Source organism: Lupinus angustifolius, chromosome LG08, assembly GCF_001865875.1.
Source record: "Lupinus angustifolius cultivar Tanjil chromosome LG08, LupAngTanjil_v1.0, whole genome shotgun sequence".
Classification (NCBI taxonomy): Eukaryota; Viridiplantae; Streptophyta; class Magnoliopsida; order Fabales; family Fabaceae; genus Lupinus; species Lupinus angustifolius.
This window is the reverse complement of record NC_032016.1, coordinates 19,428,472-19,446,503: the sequence shown is the minus strand read 5'-3', so window position 1 is coordinate 19,446,503 and position 18,032 is coordinate 19,428,472. Positions and strand designations below refer to the sequence as shown.

The 18,032-nt window shown below is 32.1% G+C and overlaps 2 protein-coding genes across 5 annotated transcripts; both read right to left on the bottom strand.

Moving 5' to 3' along the window:
* On the bottom strand, positions 729–4,158 carry LOC109353436 (cyclic dof factor 1-like). 4 transcript variants are annotated; one of them, XR_002108459.1, is made up of 3 exons: positions 3,914–4,158; positions 1,713–3,202; positions 729–957 (listed from the first exon to the last, which is right to left on the bottom strand). XR_002108459.1 is itself a non-coding variant. In XM_019595715.1 (3 exons), exons 1-3 carry the CDS (start codon positions 4,037–4,039, stop codon positions 1,880–1,882), a joined length of 1,416 nt encoding a protein of 471 aa, XP_019451260.1. In that variant the 5' UTR covers positions 4,040–4,158; the 3' UTR covers positions 1,579–1,879. The 4 variants fall into 4 exon arrangements, 2 of the variants coding, with proteins under 2 accessions (XP_019451260.1, XP_019451259.1); XR_002108460.1 differs by having other exon boundaries at positions 729–946; XM_019595715.1 differs by lacking the exon at positions 729–957 and having other exon boundaries at positions 1,579–2,553; positions 2,587–3,202.
* LOC109355030 (phospholipid-transporting ATPase 1-like) lies at positions 6,464–12,511 on the bottom strand. Its single transcript, XM_019597931.1, has 7 exons — positions 10,601–12,511; positions 9,982–10,288; positions 9,014–9,707; positions 8,801–8,924; positions 8,406–8,625; positions 7,600–8,058; positions 6,464–6,710 (listed from the first exon to the last, which is right to left on the bottom strand). The coding sequence occupies exons 1-7, from the start codon at positions 12,114–12,116 to the stop codon at positions 6,491–6,493; spliced, it is 3,540 nt and encodes a 1,179-aa protein (XP_019453476.1). The 5' UTR covers positions 12,117–12,511; the 3' UTR covers positions 6,464–6,490.

The window sequence follows — 18,032 nt, the reverse complement described above, 5'->3', positions numbered from 1 at the left end:
AATACCATCATGTAGAAAGTAACATATAGTATGTGTCTATTATTGTAAATGCCACCAAAATACCTTGTTGTCAATCAAGAATTATTCAAACTAAATTCTTGGGAAATTACTTTTATGGCTTAAATTTTTACTCTCCCCTTCCAACAAAGTTTGACATTCTCCTTTATCATATATGTCCAAACCATATTTAGTTTCATTGCATCCTTTATATATAGCTCATTTTCACTCTAAGTCTTCATCAACATCATTTAGCAATTTTCTTCAATATTTCACCATTGTGATAACCCAATTCTTTAAAACCTTTCAGCTAAAGAATAAAGTATTTGCTTTAAGTTTCATTTTCAAAATGGTGAGAGACATAAAATCCATTAACAATTGGGGTGAAGTGGCACCAATCCTTTTAATATCTAATCATAGGAAATCCATAAGTTCTTTGAAATTATTAGAGCCTATTATGGAAGAGGAGCCACAAGGGTTTGAGTTATTGCATAAGGGCCTTCTTGCTTCTTTCCCTTTGTTACTATCTGGCTTCTTATATATTTTCTTGTATAGAGATTTATTTTGATTTCATGTTTAGAGGAAGAGTTTTGCATTTGTTTTATATGTAATACTAGAGGGAGACATAAAAAATTCATATCAATCTTATGTTAGATGCAATAGGAAAACAATGAGTTTGTGCTGAGTCAAAAGGGTTGCATAGTGACAGAATTTTGTCTATTGAAAAATGTTTATTGCAAGGTTTCATAATTCGATTTGCATCACTTCATGTGAATGCACTTTCATGATTACAGTGGCTACAAAGGTTATACCCTAGTATCAAATTATGTAGATGGAATAAGGCTACATGATTGTTTTAAATTCTCAAATAACATAAAAATAAAAAGTTACAATCAAAGATTGGTCACAACTTCTGATAAAAATTCTTCTCATGCCATCCATGAAGTAGCTTTCACACAGCTGTCTCCAAAATTTATCAAAAAAATATTATTGTGAGCATATCATTCATTATTCATTATTAACTCTTTAAAAATAAAGATAATGAAGTTGGTATTTAAAAAAAAACTTTGAAATAAACTAAAATGGTTTCCCAAAAAAATCTAAATCCGTCTATTGAGTTTTGGAGGGGAAAAAATGAAAGATTTAACGGTCATCTCATAACATGACTTCCGAGCTTCTTTTTTTCCTTCAAAACTCAAATTGCAAATGAAAATTAAGCATATAATTGATATATATTATGTTTTTAGTTTTAGTTTGTAAGTTGTAAGATTATAAATTGTGAGAATATAATCTTAATATGTTTGGTTACCTTAGCTTAAAACTGAATACAAACTAATTTATTTCGGTAGGGCAAAGTAGAAAGATTGTTTTTTTTTACCCATTATGAATGAATGTCTTACTAAAAGATTATGTTTGGGTAATAAATAAAGAAAATGTGCAGTGAGCTCTAAAATATGAATGGATGTCTTAAAACAAAGAAGTGCTTATATGTTACCTGATTATGCTAGAGATTGTCATTAATAGATTCATGTTTTGGATAAACAGACAGAAATTTTGCTGCAGAATTAGGCCTGTTAGCTCTTTGCCATAACCAGCTTCAATAAATACATTACATGCCCAACTTTTGGAAAAAGGAAAGAAAACAATTAAAGAAATCCCTATAAAACACTGAAAATGATGAAGTAAAGAAACAATTCAAAGGTGAAATATCATACCTGATACCTCAAACTCACAATTTCATGAACTTCCATGTCTCACTTTTTTCCATGATAACAAAGTTGAGGTGCAGAGGTACTAAGTCTTTGTCACAAGACTGAGAATTCATACTTCCCTGATATACATGAGCTCGCCGCAACACAAAAACCAGAATGAGATACAGTTTTCATATGCTTTCCTGAAAAGATTCGGAGCGAGAGAAAGCAGCAGGGTTTGCCTTTAGAATTTGATTATCATCTAAAATATGTGAATCGACATTCGACTTAGGTTCAAATGATTTAAAAACACTTCCTTTTATAATAGGCTTGTTCTGTTGGGAGTTTTCACACTTTGTAACCAAAGTTGACCATATAGAACTCTTTGCAGCCTCATTTGCATCACTGATCCTTACAGTCTTAGGTACCCAAAGATTATGTTTCATTGTATCATCTCCTGGTGTACTTCCATCTCTATAATGTTTTCCTAAGGTTGGAGACCTATTGCCGGAACAACCACTATTGCTAACTGAAGATGAAGGTGATGGGATGCCACTAATTGTGGATCCACCAACCAATGAAGACTCTTCCACCAACCAATACAAAGAGGGAGCTACCGGTAGTTCTACGGTTGGTATGGAGAAGCCTGGAACTGTCATCATGGTTGCTGAACCCATATAAGCAGGACTAGAAGTTACACTGCTCGGCCTAAAAGTCACAGCATTCCAACACGGATTCCATTGGTGAGGCCATGGAGGTGCAGGATAATAATGAAGTGGATGTAAAGGGGTTACAACATTACATTGTTGTGTCAAGCCTACTTGTTCTACTTCACTTTCTGAATAATGCTTCTCACAGGATTCAGCAGATCTTATCGAAGAGCTAGAAGGCTCCTCACCATCATCTTTGAGAGTAGAAGTATCCACTTCAGCTTTTTTCTGGCCTTCGAGATTTAACACAGTTTGGAAGGATTCACTGAGAGGAGCATCCTCCCCGGGACCATGGATATTCCGCATTTCATTAAAAGGCCTCGATGATAAATGTGCATTACTAGCAAGGTTGGTATCTGTCTGGATGCTAGATACTGCATCAAGAGCTACAGGTTCTTGACAATACTGCAAATCTGAGGGCTTATTTTTGCGCTTTCCGGCCCCAACGGGAACATTTCTTATTGTCCCCCCTGCTGTCCAATACCTCTGGCAATTCTTGCAGAAATGCCTAGGTTGGTTAACATTGTAATTGTTGAAATAGCAAAACTTTGTTTCCGAACTATTGCAGCGTGGACATGGCAGGACCTTGTCTGGCTTCTTTAAAACCTTTTCTTTTTCGTCAATATATCGTTTAGCAGCCTTGCCTTCATTAGTTCTATGAACTAATTTGGACACCAGTTCCGGAGTAGGACTTTCATGAGTATTTGGAATATCTTTTGCATATTCTAGAGGATCGGTGTGTTTGCCGGATACTTTCTTCAAAGGCACATTCATTTCAGCTTTTGATGGCTCTTCATATCCATTCTGCAATTGAGAATCAACCTTTGTCAGTTCGATCATACATTGAATAAACATAGTGCTGATTCTATGAAAGAACACCAAGGAAAGGGTGGCATAAAAAAACATTAAATAAACACAGATTAATCACAACTCCTTGTAATGCTGCAGGAAAAAACATCATTGATGAACATTAGGCAAAAATAGTCATAACAAAGAAGTTGGGAAAATTTGACCTTTAATTCATTCTAAACTCCAATACATATTCCACTTCTAAAGTTGGTAGAACACACCCAACTTGGTTAAATAATTCAGTCCAAAAAAGTGACTCAAATTAAATCCCACTATGAATTTTCTATAGTGGTCCACAAAACCCACCACTGCTTTTCTTTCTTCTTCAAAACAAGTTATCAAACACCTTCAGATACATCGAATTATTAATTACACAAGTATGAACTTCTCATGAAAATAAAATAAACATTGCCACAAAAAATTTATTTTTTTACCATTTAGACAAAAATTAAAATCATGTAATGGTTTTACACATTCAGGAGTTCTATACTGTATGATTATACCCATTTCAATAAGGCAAATATTCTAGATTAAAAATGCAAACTTTATCAGGTAAATTTTCAAAATAAAGCATAATAAAAGAAAATATATAACTAATAAATAATGAAAAAATAACAAAATATGAGAAAGATATGAAAATGATAGAGAAAGTTAGAATGGTGTGACCATGATAATATTGATGTGTTGAGGCAGAGGATGAATCTGAGTGTGAGAGTCTTCAAGTGGAATATGAGTATGAGTATGAATATCTGTTCCAAAAAGCTTAATTGAAGGATCTCTAAGTTGAAACATGCCTCAAGTGTATAACTGAGTGAGACAGTTACTTAGGAAATAGGATAACATATGACGGCTAATCAAGATGGTGCAACAACAAAACCCAGAAACTTAGGAAACAGCTCTTTACTTCACACAAAAAAAACTACACTTTCATGTTACCCTTTATTGCATTATTCTATGAGTATAATATCTTAATGATAGTGTAAATATTTATATATAATTAGTAAATCATTCTTTATTCATTTATATTATTTTTTTACTTTTTAATAAGTCAATAACTATTAAAAATGAATGATGGATAATGGATTAACTATATAAAATTTTTACACTATCAACCTACCATTTTTTCATTTATTTTATTTATATTTTGAAAAGGAGCATCATTAACTTCTCATGTCTATATTGAAAACATTAATTTACTGGTGTAAAACTTCATTAAATAACAAAATATTATATAATAGGCCAAAGAAATATCAAATATTTGATTCTTGATAGCAACATTGTCAAGAATAAGGGAGAAAATGATTAAACTATTATCCACAATGAGGGATATACCAAAAATTGGCTTTAGTCTTTACCCCACCGTTTAGCACATTCTTGTTAGCATATAAGCATTGGATAAGTCCTATGCAACATTTTCTTACCTTACCTCCTAGGGCATCTCTAATGTTATACAAACAATAGTATGCTTCAAATGAGAGATTATATTTATTGAGTAATCAAATTATGTGGCCCAAAATTATAAAGGTGTAACACACTTTATGGGACAAATAATATCAATGGCAAAGGCAAGGAACCCTTGGTTAAACAAAAGTTTGAGGAACCTCCTTACACCATGATCATCCATCCAATATATACATTTTTAATGCTCTATTATATCCACCTACGTAAATTTTGTAAACTTATTCTTCATCATAACCATCAATTCTATGGAAATGCAATAATTTCAATTAGTGAGTAGATCTAAACCATTACATGTCCATATAATTAATGGCTAAGATATGGAGTAAGTTTAAAAAACTTAGTCTTAAAATAAGTGGATCCTCATCTCTATTCTATTATAGATAATTTAAATAATCTTTTATCTTCTTTAAAAGATCCAAATTCAAAAAATTATATTCAACATTATGGTTTTTGAATTTCCAAATATTGAATACATAACTTTGTAAAAAGTAAGTTTTTTTATTTTTTGGGGGAAAAATTTAAAAAAATGGATATATTTGTTATCAATTTTAGGTATAGAAATCATAATGAAGTTGCTCATTTTATGTATAACAATAACTATTTTAGGTGTCAACAATATTAATGTATGTTAGTTGAAAGTGTTAAATGCTTCATTTCATAAAAGTTGGATTCTATTATTATATATACATGGAGTGATACAAATAAGAATCATTTTTATTGTGAGAGATAAAAACATTTAACATGGGTAATCAAATCTTATTTAAATGGTCAAAAATTAATATTAAAATAAATAATTATATGATAAATAACTAACTTTTAATATTAATTATTCATTATAGGAATAAGGCCCAAATTTATATTTTTGGAGAAAGTAGGTGGTATTATTATTGGTAATATATAAGCAATCTGATGTTATGTGTTGAATTAATAGAGTTTGAAAAGGCATTTGTCACATAACAATAATGTTGGACAAACATTTGCTTTTTGTGTCTATCTAAGCAAGTTGTATGCATATTCTTTTGTCCTTCTCTAATTGTCACACGTGTTTGCAAATCCAAGGACAATAATACTCTTCACCAAGGTTACCCTAAATAAACAATGAAGAGTGTCACCACACACACCAAATTTTCTCACCAAATTGTACAATAATTTCTTTCATGTGACTTGAAACATCTCTAACAAGTTGTTTTAAACATGATTTATGGTTGCCTCAGGCCACCACATGTCATTGTATTTAGGGTTGTACAAAAAGTCAAACATTTTAATAAAAGTAGCGTGTACTTTTTGGACTTTCTTCATAAGTAGATATATTCTATATTTCTGAATATTTCTATGTGCACAAGATTGAAGATTGTAACTTTTAAAAAGTAACCTCTAACAATTGAAAGCTATTTTATTTTAGTTCTATTTTAAAAAATCATCAAAACCTAACATTTAATTTTTTTACCTTGTTACATTAATTATCTTATCTTATACTAAAATACTTATTGTTAAGTTACATTAATATGTCCAACCCTTTCTTAATGAATTCATTTTGAACCATATTTTATCTATTCTGTTCAATTATCCAATACAAAATTCTAATATATGTTATAATGAATTAATTATTTTATTGACATTTTACTGATCAATAGTAAAAAATAAAAACACAAGAAACCTCTACACTGAAAAATATAGAACAAAAGAAACCTCTGGCAACAACAGAATTCTCTGACGTAGCCTAAAGAATATGCAACTTTACAAAAGAAAAATATAGAACAAAAGCAACAAATATCATTTTTGTCATCTTTGTGGAGCATCTGACATTGAATTCATTTCTATTTGTCCACTTTCATTGTCTCTTGTGTTCCCAAATTTTTCAGCTTCTCTTGAAATCTGAATATCATTGGGAAAATAATATTGATATACATATTTTACAACAAAACGAGGAAGCAATGCTGTTATCACTGTTCCAACCAAACATAACCAGAATAATCCAGTTCCTGCAACATGAAACATTGCCCTGCCAAGTTTTGAACACATGCAAACGTTAGATTTTATGTATAAAAGTGAAAGGCTTCTCAAACCTAAGAATTATTGCATCACAACAAAGAATTCATTTAAATGGGAGATTTTTTTGTCTGTGATTAGTGCTAAACTAGTAATTTCATCTAAGGTTTTAAAACATAGAAGCACTTATTTTTAAGGCAATTATATATGGTTGGATATCCAACCAATCAGTATTGTAAAAACATGTACAATTTGGCAAGAAAGGAAGAAAAAAATAGAAGTTGGGTGGGTATGAAAAGATTACAAAGAATGAATTTTTAACTGCACGTTTGGGACTTACAATTTACAATTGCAAGATATTTTTTTATTAGGTACATGAGATTCTGGTGGTAAATATCTTTAGATATATAATCTAATAACCCTTACAAAATTATTATATTTATACTAATAAAGACTAAAGAAAAACAAGTGGTACCAGCAAATGATAATAATTGATGATTTATACAGCAGAACAAGCATAATCACTGAACATCTAACTTGTGAAAATATGCCTATTCTTTCCATGCATGCTACCACACAAGATTTAGAGTTAAATACATATTTCAGTCTCTCATGTTTTTTTTTACCTTACCAGTTTGGTCCCTCAAAAATGAAAAAACTCAAAATGGTTCCCAAAATTTTTAAATGTGGGTCAAATTAGTCATTTTTAACATGTTTTACAACACTTGATATGGACTACTTTGACCCACATTTAAATTTTTTAGGACCATTTTGGGTTTTATAATTTTGGAGGGACCAAACTGGTAAAATAGAAAAAACATGAAGAACTAAAACGAATATTTACTCTAAGATTGATTATATGTGCAAATTTTTGTGAGAGAATGGGAACAGATATCACATACCAGTAACCAGGAAATGATGGTATAGCATCAATAATCATGGCAGAAATGAAAGTCACAATGATAGACCCCCAAATGGTTGCATGAGAAATCCAATTCCACCTGATAACATCCATGGCCAAGTGTACATTAACCAAAATAACCACCGAAAGAGTCCAAAGATTTCCTATGCTTGCTGTATCAACAGTGCTTTCCCAATATGCGACGAGAGGACCGAAGAAGACAATAATGCTTTGCCACAAAGTATCAGCAATCGTCAACCAAAATAGCTTTTTGTTGTAAGTCTCTTGTCTCTGCCCTGCTCCATAAAGCTGAGGATACTTTAGGAGAGTCCTTTTGCTAAGATCTTTGTCAAGGATACCGACAGCAATAGTTGGCAATGAGGTGTAGACTATTGAATACAACATGCTGCTCCATTCATTTATAGCAGTTGTCAAAGTGAAGGCTGTGAAGAACACATACCTGGAAAACAAAGGCCAAAGAACTGAGATGTTATATTTCGGAGGCACAAATCTTTACATCCAAAAAGAACAAAATACAATTACGACCACATTTTTAGAACAAAGGTCTCTTAAACACATTTCCACCCAGAATTATAGGAGAGTTTTGAACATATTAAAAGGCATCTATAAAGACATAAAAGGGAAATTTTTTTATCCAAATCATTAAGTAGATCGAATGAACTACATCAGGTTGAATAACAAGAACTAAGAAACTTATTAAGGTAATGTTTGTGACGTACTCAAAATTAAAAAAAAATCATGATCAAAGCATATACTTATATTCATTTGCTGAACTATATAACTTACCAAAATAGGACAAGAACAAAGATAGCATTTCTGTAAAAATTGTATAGTATCATGTAACCCATGCGTTGGTAATTCCAGTGTCCATGTATCAATAATAGAGGAACTAAAAACCTAAACTGCCCCATTGCAAAATCTGATGCCATTACAGCTTGCCGGCCCTCCTGCCCACTGATGCCAACTCCAACATCGGCCATTTGGATCATTGAGACATCATTTGCACCTATAAAACATGGACAATAAATGTTATTTTACATACAAACATAAACCAGGCCAAGAAAAAAATCATCTTTATTTTCTCTCAGATTTTTCTTTTTCTTTCTTTTGTTCAGGTATTTTGCTTGCACTTTTTTTAAGGGAAATGACAACGTGAAACAAGTAAACAGAAGATATCATACCATCCCCAATGGCTAGTGTCATATCGGTCGTCCTATTCTTCACAAGGGCAACAATCCCAGCCTTCTGCAATGGAGCCACTCGACAACAGAGAACAACAGAACATCTACTTGCAAGTCGAAAGAGCTGGAATTAACAACAATAGGCAGAGTCAGCACAGAAGCTATCTGCACGAAATACATTATAAACACCATCTGAGATATAGTGGCACTAACCTTTTCTTCAAGTTCGCTGTCAAGAATATATACAAGGCTGGTACCATCAATAATCAAGGCTATCTGGGTGGTAACAGCATTAGAACTGTTAGAAACTACAGAAGAAGTCGTGAGTTTTCTAGACATGACAAGAGCATCTTGTATACACCTTCTACATGACTCTCTATTGTTGCTATTAATTATAACTTGATTCATGTTGCTTGTTAGGAGCTTTGACGAGTAGCCAATTGATATGGCAGTTTCCTGTTTGTCCCCTGTCAATACCCAAACTTTGATACCCGCAGTCCTTAAAGACTCAATAGATTCCGGCACACCTTGCTGCAATTTATCTTCAATAGCAGTTGCACCGAGTATGCATAGATTGTTCTCTACATTGAGAGCAACCTTGCGAAGCATAGCAGCCCTTCCAATCAAAGCAGTACTTGCTGCCTCAAAGGCAAAGTGCCATTGCTCAAACTCTGAAGCATTCAAGTCTCGTGTTCCGATAACAAGTGTCCTCAAACCAATCGAGGAATAAGAGTGAAGATGGGCTTCAGTTGCTTGTATTATGTCGTTCAATTTTTTATCCATCACAGTAAGCATGGATGTATCTGCCCCTTTGACAAAAAGTTTCATGGAGTTATCAGCATACCCCAGTATAACTGACATCCTTTTCCGATCACTATCAAATTCATGTAAACCTAAGACATTGAACCTGCACTGCCAATAATGGGAAGAATCATTAAAAAAGACAGGATAACCATGTGACCTCATTAAAGGAGGTTTAATGTTTTACTATGGAGGCTAGATCACTACAGAGCCAGGGAAGAAGGAAAACAAAAGATCACAGACACAAAACTTAACTTCAATTCCAGTAGTGCTAAAGTATTGGCACCACTTGTTCCAGATTGTCAAAAAATGTTTTTAAGTTAGGAAGAATAAGAAGCACATAAATTAACAAATACGGAATACAGAGCAATTCAATTTACCTTTGTCTTTCTCCATGGATGTCAATGACTATGTAGCCCGAGGTACGTTCTATAAGCATAAAACCATAGGCGGCGGCAGCATATGCCAATGCTTGTTCGTCGGGTGATTCCCCTTGGTAATCTATCAGCTTGACGGTTGGGTCAGATGTGTCAACTTCAAGAGGCACAATAGTATTGCAGGCTGCCAGTGCTAGAAGGAAATCATAAATCCATTTCCCTTCTTTACTTCCAAACCCACTTTTTGATAACTGCAAAAGTTCTGGATTAACTTTCACCTTCATCTTTGGCTTCAAAACCTTTCCATCCACTGAGAAGAAATAGTGACACAAAATAGACAAGGCATGTCAAACATAAACAAAATCAAAAGCATGATAAGTAAAAAGAAAAAGAAAAGGGCGGCATAGTGCGCAAGGCTCCGACCTAGCGGGGTCTGGAGAGGATAGATGTATACAACCTTACCCTCACAAGCGATGAGACTTTTCCAGGATTTGAACACATGACCTCCAGGTCATAAGGTAAGCAAACTTACCGTTACCTTGAGACTCACCCTCTAAATGCATGATAAGTAATGCTAACTAAAAAGTATTAGAGACTAACATATTGGAAGAAAGAAATGCACCTTGAACAAAGTATTCAACTTGCTCGTTCTCCACACTGACTTTTGGAAAATTGTAATCAACTCCCCGGATGCTTGCACATTGAAACTCCATCTTGTTCTCAGTAAGTGTACCGGTTTTGTCAGAGAAGACATATTTAATTTGCCCCAAATCTTCATTAATATTTAAAGCCCTGCATTGAAATCTTGAATCTGTTGCCTCGTCATACATTCTGGAGTCCCCAATCATGAAGTATGCCTGACCAACACGAACAAGCTCCATTGAAATGTACAGAGATATGGGAATCATGACCTGGTACACTATAACTGCCATGAGGAATGTAAAAAGGATTTCCATTCCCCAACCATAATACTCATAGTGTTCCTCTTTCCCCTTCGAAACATCCAATTTCCTATAATAAGGCAAGAGATTTAGCTTGTTCTTGTTGCGCTTTAACCAAACAGCAGCACAAATTGAGGCGACAGTACACAAAGCTACAAGAAAGAAAGAGAGAATTATGATCTCAAAGTTCATACGAGTCTCCAACCGGCTCCTCTTGGATGGAGCTCCTGAGCTATTGAGCATAGCTTTGGTCTCACGGCCACAGTATACAGCGACACCAAGTGCCCAACTAGTATTCTTAAGCTCACAGCCTCTAAGGACAATATTCGAGGATCCAAGAGACAACCTCTTTCCATCAATTTCCATATTAGCCTGAAATCCATAGATGTTCCTATTAGGTTTCTCACACTTAATGAACCCATTATACTTCCCATTTTCAGGCAACTTAGAATGAGTCTCTTGTTTCGCATACCGAGTTTTCAAATTAGACTCGCCATCTAGATTAATTGTTTGCACATATGCAACCCCAGTAGGGTCACTAGTTGACAGCAACACAATATCACAAGGCATGGTTTCATTAGCAATAACTTTAATAACCTCACCAACCCTAACATCCTTCCATTTCTTCCCTTGAAATTGACCATTAACCAAAACAGATGCTAACCTGTTATTCTCAACTTTGTCTGATCTATGCCTCCTCCAATCTTCAAATGCATCTTTCACTGCAGTAACAAGCAATACAAAAGCCAATGGCAAAATGGAAGCACCCCTTCCAAATACAGCAAGTTGAGGTAGCTGATTAAGTACAGCAATTATAAGGAAATAAATGTATGCAACTCTATGAAATTGTTCAAACAAATTCCTAGGCACAAAGCTAAGGATAGAGTACTTCCCGGTCCGGACCGAATTCCCTGCAAACCCAAACTTCTCATTAGTCCTCTCAGGATCATCAATGTAAATCAACCTAGCATCCTCATCACTGAATTCCTTCTGAGACATACTTAGAAATTCAGAATCAGCACCACCCTTTGATCCATACCTCACAGGCTTGGATCCTGACTGGTCAAAAGTCACTTCCCTTATTGAATTCCTGCCAGAACCTCTAGAGTGGTTAGACATAATACTCCTACGTGATGCTGAATTGTTCGTTGTAGATTCAATATTAGAAGAATTCTCAACTGAGTTTCTATTCTCCATCACAGTGGTCCTAGAAAGTTTTCACTTATACTCAGCTAGATCTTGAAGGGAAAAAAACAGAACTTGTTGGAATCTCTTTAGGGTATTGCATAGAAATATGAAAACTTAGAACCCATGATCCAAAAACCAAAAAGACAAAAAACATAGGACCACCCCAGATTCCAACGTTGTACCAACAAGTTTATGCAGCACCAAAAACCGACAACAAAACAAAGCAACCCCAGAACCTTAAATCACGAAACTATGCACAGAAGAGTGAAGGTGATAAGAATTTGTGAGAAATAGTGGTAAAAGATTGTTTTTTTTTTCTTTCAACTTAGAAGCAGATTGATAAAGACAATATAATAAATAAGATGTGTTATGTTATTGTTGAAGAGAATTTGTGCAATGCTTTTGCATTGTAAGAGAAGAAGAAGATGAAGATAAAGAACAACACCAATAAAAGACGGAAATTACAAGAAAGAATAACACGTCAGTAATGGATGCAACGTGTAAATGTTCATGCTTGTCTGTGTAAGAACAGAATAATCACTTTTCTATGGTTTTCTTTATTCAAAATGCAATTTTTGTGTTTCAGTTGTTTCTTTTTTTGATAATATATGTTATAGTGAATCTGGAACATATTAGTTATGATATTAAAAGTATGTAAAAATATTGAATAAAGCTATATATTAATTTAGTATGTTAAGGATACATATATGGATTAATTGAAGATTTGTTAATCTAAACTTTGGATTCTTTATTATTTTATGATCTGTTAATCTAAACTTTCGATTCTTTATTATTTTATGATTTGTTAATTTAAAGTTTTGATTTTTTATCATTTTATGAATATAATATCTATGCATATTAGTGACATATTCATTATATTTTTATCTTTTATTTAGATTAATTTTAAAAAAAATGAATAATGGTTAATTATCAAATATCAATAATCAATTATATAGTGATCATAGATGAATTCTTGCACTTCAACATTTTTTCTCCTCTTTAATTATCTTTACCTTAAAACTAGAGTTTGACAGATATTTCGTGCCAACTGACCTGCATTCTTATTTTCTAATATTGAATATTTAATTTTTATGTATTTCATTTTAGAGAATTATATCATATTTTTTGTTTTTAACTATATATGATTTTATAATTTTGGCTATAGTTTGAGATTGAGTATAAAGTTTCTATATGATATAAATCATTGTAAAAAAATTATTTTCTAATAAAGAATAAGTCTTTAATTTTTAATTTGATTGTATTTTGACACTCATTCAAAAGTGTGATCTTCCTTATTAGAAAAAATGAATCAAAGATGAATGTGAGATCATCTTCGAATATAGAGAATAGGACATAAAGATGTCTAAGTGTTTAATTTTTTAGTGTTTCAAATAAAATATTATGTTCTCCATATAAAAAAGTAACTTAAAGTGATGATATACAACATATAATATCCAATTATTCCTTACCTGAATGTCTAAAGATAAAGTTTAGATATAAAAATCACGACCGTTCAATTATCTACATACTACACTGATATATTTTGTATTTATATAACAGTATAGATGATATAATATATCATTAGGTATAAAAATTATCATAACTGAAAAAAAGTATCATTTAGCACCAAATTGGAGTTTGCAAAATGATAGTACACGATAGCTTTGATTCAAGTGGAGTTTACCAAGCAAAGTAGCAAACTAGTTTTTCTGTTATCAACTTTAAAGAAACTTACATAAATTTAAATTAACCATTTAAATTTAATAGTAAAATCTTGTTATTCTAAAACATGTAATATTTTTATGGTGCGAGAATCTCTGGCCCCCTGTTTTATTTGTGAGATAAAATCTGTTATCCTAACAAATTGCTAAAATTTAAAATTATAATCATTTAATTCAAATATCTAATAATTTAATATTATAGTGATCAACCATAAAAAATAACGGAATAATATCACGCTTTGTGGAATACTGGAATAGTAAATTTCAACTAGGGGCAAACTTTCCACTGTTTTAATAAACCATAAAACATTGTTCATTTATGTTGTTTTCAATATTATTTTCTATTCTCAATTCTTTCATTCATCATATCCTCTCGATTAAGAAAGAAATATTTTATTTTTATTTTTATTTTCATACTCTATAAGTAAATCAGTTCCTTTTACATCTGCCAAAAATATTATCTTCAAATCCATTTTAGCAAGTATGCTCTAATATAAATTGATAAAATTAATAGTCAATTATAAATTAACTTTTTTAAGTCATATAAAATACAACTTAAAAAACATAATAATTAATCATATTATATAATATATATGCATTGTTGGGACAAAAATTAAATTAATACACAATAACCAGTATATTATTTATCACTCATTTTTATTACTTATATTTAAAAATAAGTGATGAATGAAATTTATCCATGTACAAATTTTATGAATGAAATTCAATAGATCCATAAATCTATTTTATGGATTGATATCCAATCCATTTTATGTTTTTGAATTAAAACTGAAAATATATATTTTTTAAAATCAATCTTTTAAAAAATGAATTATTTCACATTTTTAAAATTACCTTTAAAGTTTTTAAGTACTATGTTTTTAATTTTTTTTAAGAAAGACTTTTTAGATAAGTGATTTTGGAACGTTTTGAAAAACCATTTTTACAATATACAACAAGCATGCATTTTTTCTAAGTTCTTTACAATATTTTTAACAAGATAGTTATATATTTTATATATTTAAGAACAAACTCTTTACATTAATTTTGTTTTTTTGTTGATGTTGTTTTTCCTTCCAATGTACCAAAAAACACTCACATGTCTTACCATTGATATCACTATCATTTGAGCATGTGCTACTAAAAATATATTTCAATATTAAAATTTAATTTAATAAAAAAATGAAAGTGAAGATAAAAACCACATATAAAAAGTGGTAGTTGAGATGGAAATTAAAAAGCAAATGAATTATGAATGTTTGTTTTTTTATGGATTAAATACATTCAAATGTATAGATTCATGTACATCTATTTGTTATAATTAATGTAATAAATTCATTCTTTTTTAAAATTGTCAATTGAATTATATTAATTTAAATTTATCAATTTTAATAGATGAGTTTTTTTTATATTTAAATAAATTACGGATTATGAATTTTTTTTTGTCACTCCTATTCATTATTCAGGTAGCTTATTAAAGTGAATGATTGGATAATACAAATTGTTAGAATACAATTCATCTTACCATGGAGAGAATATAAATTCCCAATTGGACGCGATGAACCTACATACTATGTTTTAGTTTTACATAATATGATCTTTTAATTTTAGATAAATTGTATGATAATATTTTGGCATAAATGTATGAGTGTTAAATTATTGGATGAATAATGATGAATGTTTGGATAAAGAATTTATGATGAAAAAATAGAGAAAATATACTATGAATTTATGCTTGTTGGTAAATTATTGTGGAGAACCCATGGCTAATAATAAATATGTTTTTTTCGAATTATTTTTGTAAAAAAAAAAAAATTCGTACTACCAAGGGTATTCCTCACCTTTTTTGTAAGGAAAAAATCTCTTTCAAAGTTCATAATTGTCTATTCTAACAAGTATAACTCTCAAGAATTGAACTATCAACTTTAAAAATTCAGTGAGTCTTATATCACTAGATCAACACCTTATTTTTTTATTAAAATTTAAAATACATGTACTTACACGAATCTCATAGAAGACGAAGAGCACAACTATTTTTATGAATTTCTTTACCTGTTAGAGAATTCTTTTTAAAGAGGTTAAGTAAAATTCTTTTCAAAGAGGTGGCCTTGGACTCTAATAATTATTACGGTATCCTCTGTTGGAAATTTTGGGTGAATAATTTTTAGATTGAATGTGGAAATCCTAATAATCATGGTTTTGTTCCTATAACAAAATGTTTATGCTCATACATAAACTCAAATGGAACAACCATGATCCAGACCGAAGAAACCCCAATTGATTTCATGGTGAAGAATAAGATCATACCTTGATTAGCCATTTGAAATCTCGAAGGTATGTGGGTGTGACAATCTTCCAAAGAAAAGCTGTTTTGACATCCATTTGATGAAGCTCCAAATCATAATGTGCTACAAGAGCCATGATTGTCCTAAGAGAGTCTTTCGATGAAACCAGAGAGAAAGTCTCTTTATAGTCAATCCCTTCCTTCTGAGTAAAACCCTTAGCTACAAGACGCGCCTTATACCTCTCTACATTACCATTAGAATCCCGCTTGGTCTTAAAAATCCATTTGCAACCAATGGGTTTCTTACCTTCTGGTAATGGGACAAGTTCCCAAACTTTATTGTCTTGCATGGATTTATACTCCTCTTTCATTGCTTCAATCCACTTTTCTGAATTGGAACTTTGGATGGCTTCACGAACGTTTAATGGATCATTGTCCATTAAGCCATCACCCTCATGTTCCAAGAGAAAGCAAATGTAGTCATCTGGAATTGTATTTCTCCTTTCTCTAGTGGATCTATGCAAAACTATTGGCTCTTGCAACTCTTGTCCATGTTCTTGAGGGTTTGGAGTTTGTCCTTCATGAATTACCAACTCATCTTGAGTAGGGAAAGCATCATCAGTTATGTCTTGAAGAAGTTCCAAATTTGCTTCATCAAAAGCAACCATATGAATCGCATTTGGAATTGATACGGACTCTTCCTCTAAGATAAAGTTTCTAACCTTATCTTCCCCATCAAACTCAATATCCTCAAAGAACGTGACTGTACCCGTTTCAAATATTGATTTTAAATTTGGGTCATAAAATTTATAGCCCCTTGATTTTTCAGAGTAACCAATAAAGTAACTGCTCACTGTACGAGAGTCCAATTTCTTTTCATGAGGTTTATAAGGCCTTGTCTCAGCTGGACATCCCCATAAATGAAAGTTAGACTAGGCTTTCGCCCAGTCCAATGCTCATAAGGTGTTTTGGCAGTTGCCTTAGTTGGCACCCTATTAAGAATATAAGCTGCAGTCTTAAGTGCCTCTCCCCAGAGTGACTCTGGTAAGGTAGAGTGACATATCATACTCATTACCATATCCTTAAGAGTCCGATTTCGTCTTTCAGACACATCATTCATGCTAGGCGATCCTGGCATGGTGTATTGTGGGACTATACCACATTCCTCTAGGTATTTGGCAAAAGGCCCTGGACTTTGTTCACCTGAACCGTCATATGTACCGTAGTATTCACCACCACGGTCAGATCTAACGTACTTAATCCTTTTGCTGAGTTGATTTTCAACTTCAGCCTTAAAAGTTTTGAACACGTCCAATGATTGGGACTTTTCATGAATAAGAAAGATGTATGCATAACGAGAATAATTGTCTATGAATGATATGAAGTATTGTTGACCATTCCAGGAAGCCGTATGGAATGGCCCACAAATATCCGTATGTATCAATTCTAAGACGTCCGAAGCTCTATATGCACCAGATTTCGATTGTTTGGTCTGTTTTCCTTTTATGCATTTAACACAAACATTAAGGTTTGTGAAGTCAATGGAATCCAAAATCCCATATGACACAACACGCTCAATTCTCTTTTGAGAAATGTGACCTAGGCACTTGCACCATAATGCACCTGAATTATTATTTTCAATTTTACGCTTAGTACCACGTGATTCCACATTTAGGGTTTCGCTATAATCAGCTATAATATTCAGCATATGAAGGTTGTCATTTAACATAAGTGAACCAGTTCCAAAAACATTTGAATTTAAAGACAATTGAACCAAATTGTTTCCGAATGAACAACAATAACCAAATTTGTCCAAATAAGAAACAGAAATTAAATTCCGTCTAAAAGACGGTACAACAAAAGTGTCTTTCAAATCCAAATAGAAACCAGTACATAATAACAACCTAAAATGCCCTATAG

Coding starts and splice junctions, on each gene's coding strand:
- LOC109353436 (XM_019595714.1), bottom strand. CDS start 4,039: ATGTTTCAACTTAGAGATCCTTCAATTAAGCTTTTTGGAACAGATATT. Junction 3,203..3,913: donor AACACATCAATATTATCATG/GTCACACCATTC, acceptor TCTCAATTGCAG/AATGGATATGAAGAGCCATC.
- LOC109355030 (XM_019597931.1), bottom strand. CDS start 12,116: ATGGAGAATAGAAACTCAGTTGAGAATTCTTCTAATATTGAATCTACA. Junction 8,925..9,013: donor ACAGCGAACTTGAAGAAAAG/GTTAGTGCCACT, acceptor TGTTAATTCCAG/CTCTTTCGACTTGCAAGTAG. Junction 8,059..8,405: donor TTTGTTCTTGTCCTATTTTG/GTAAGTTATATA, acceptor TTTGTTTTCCAG/GTATGTGTTCTTCACAGCCT.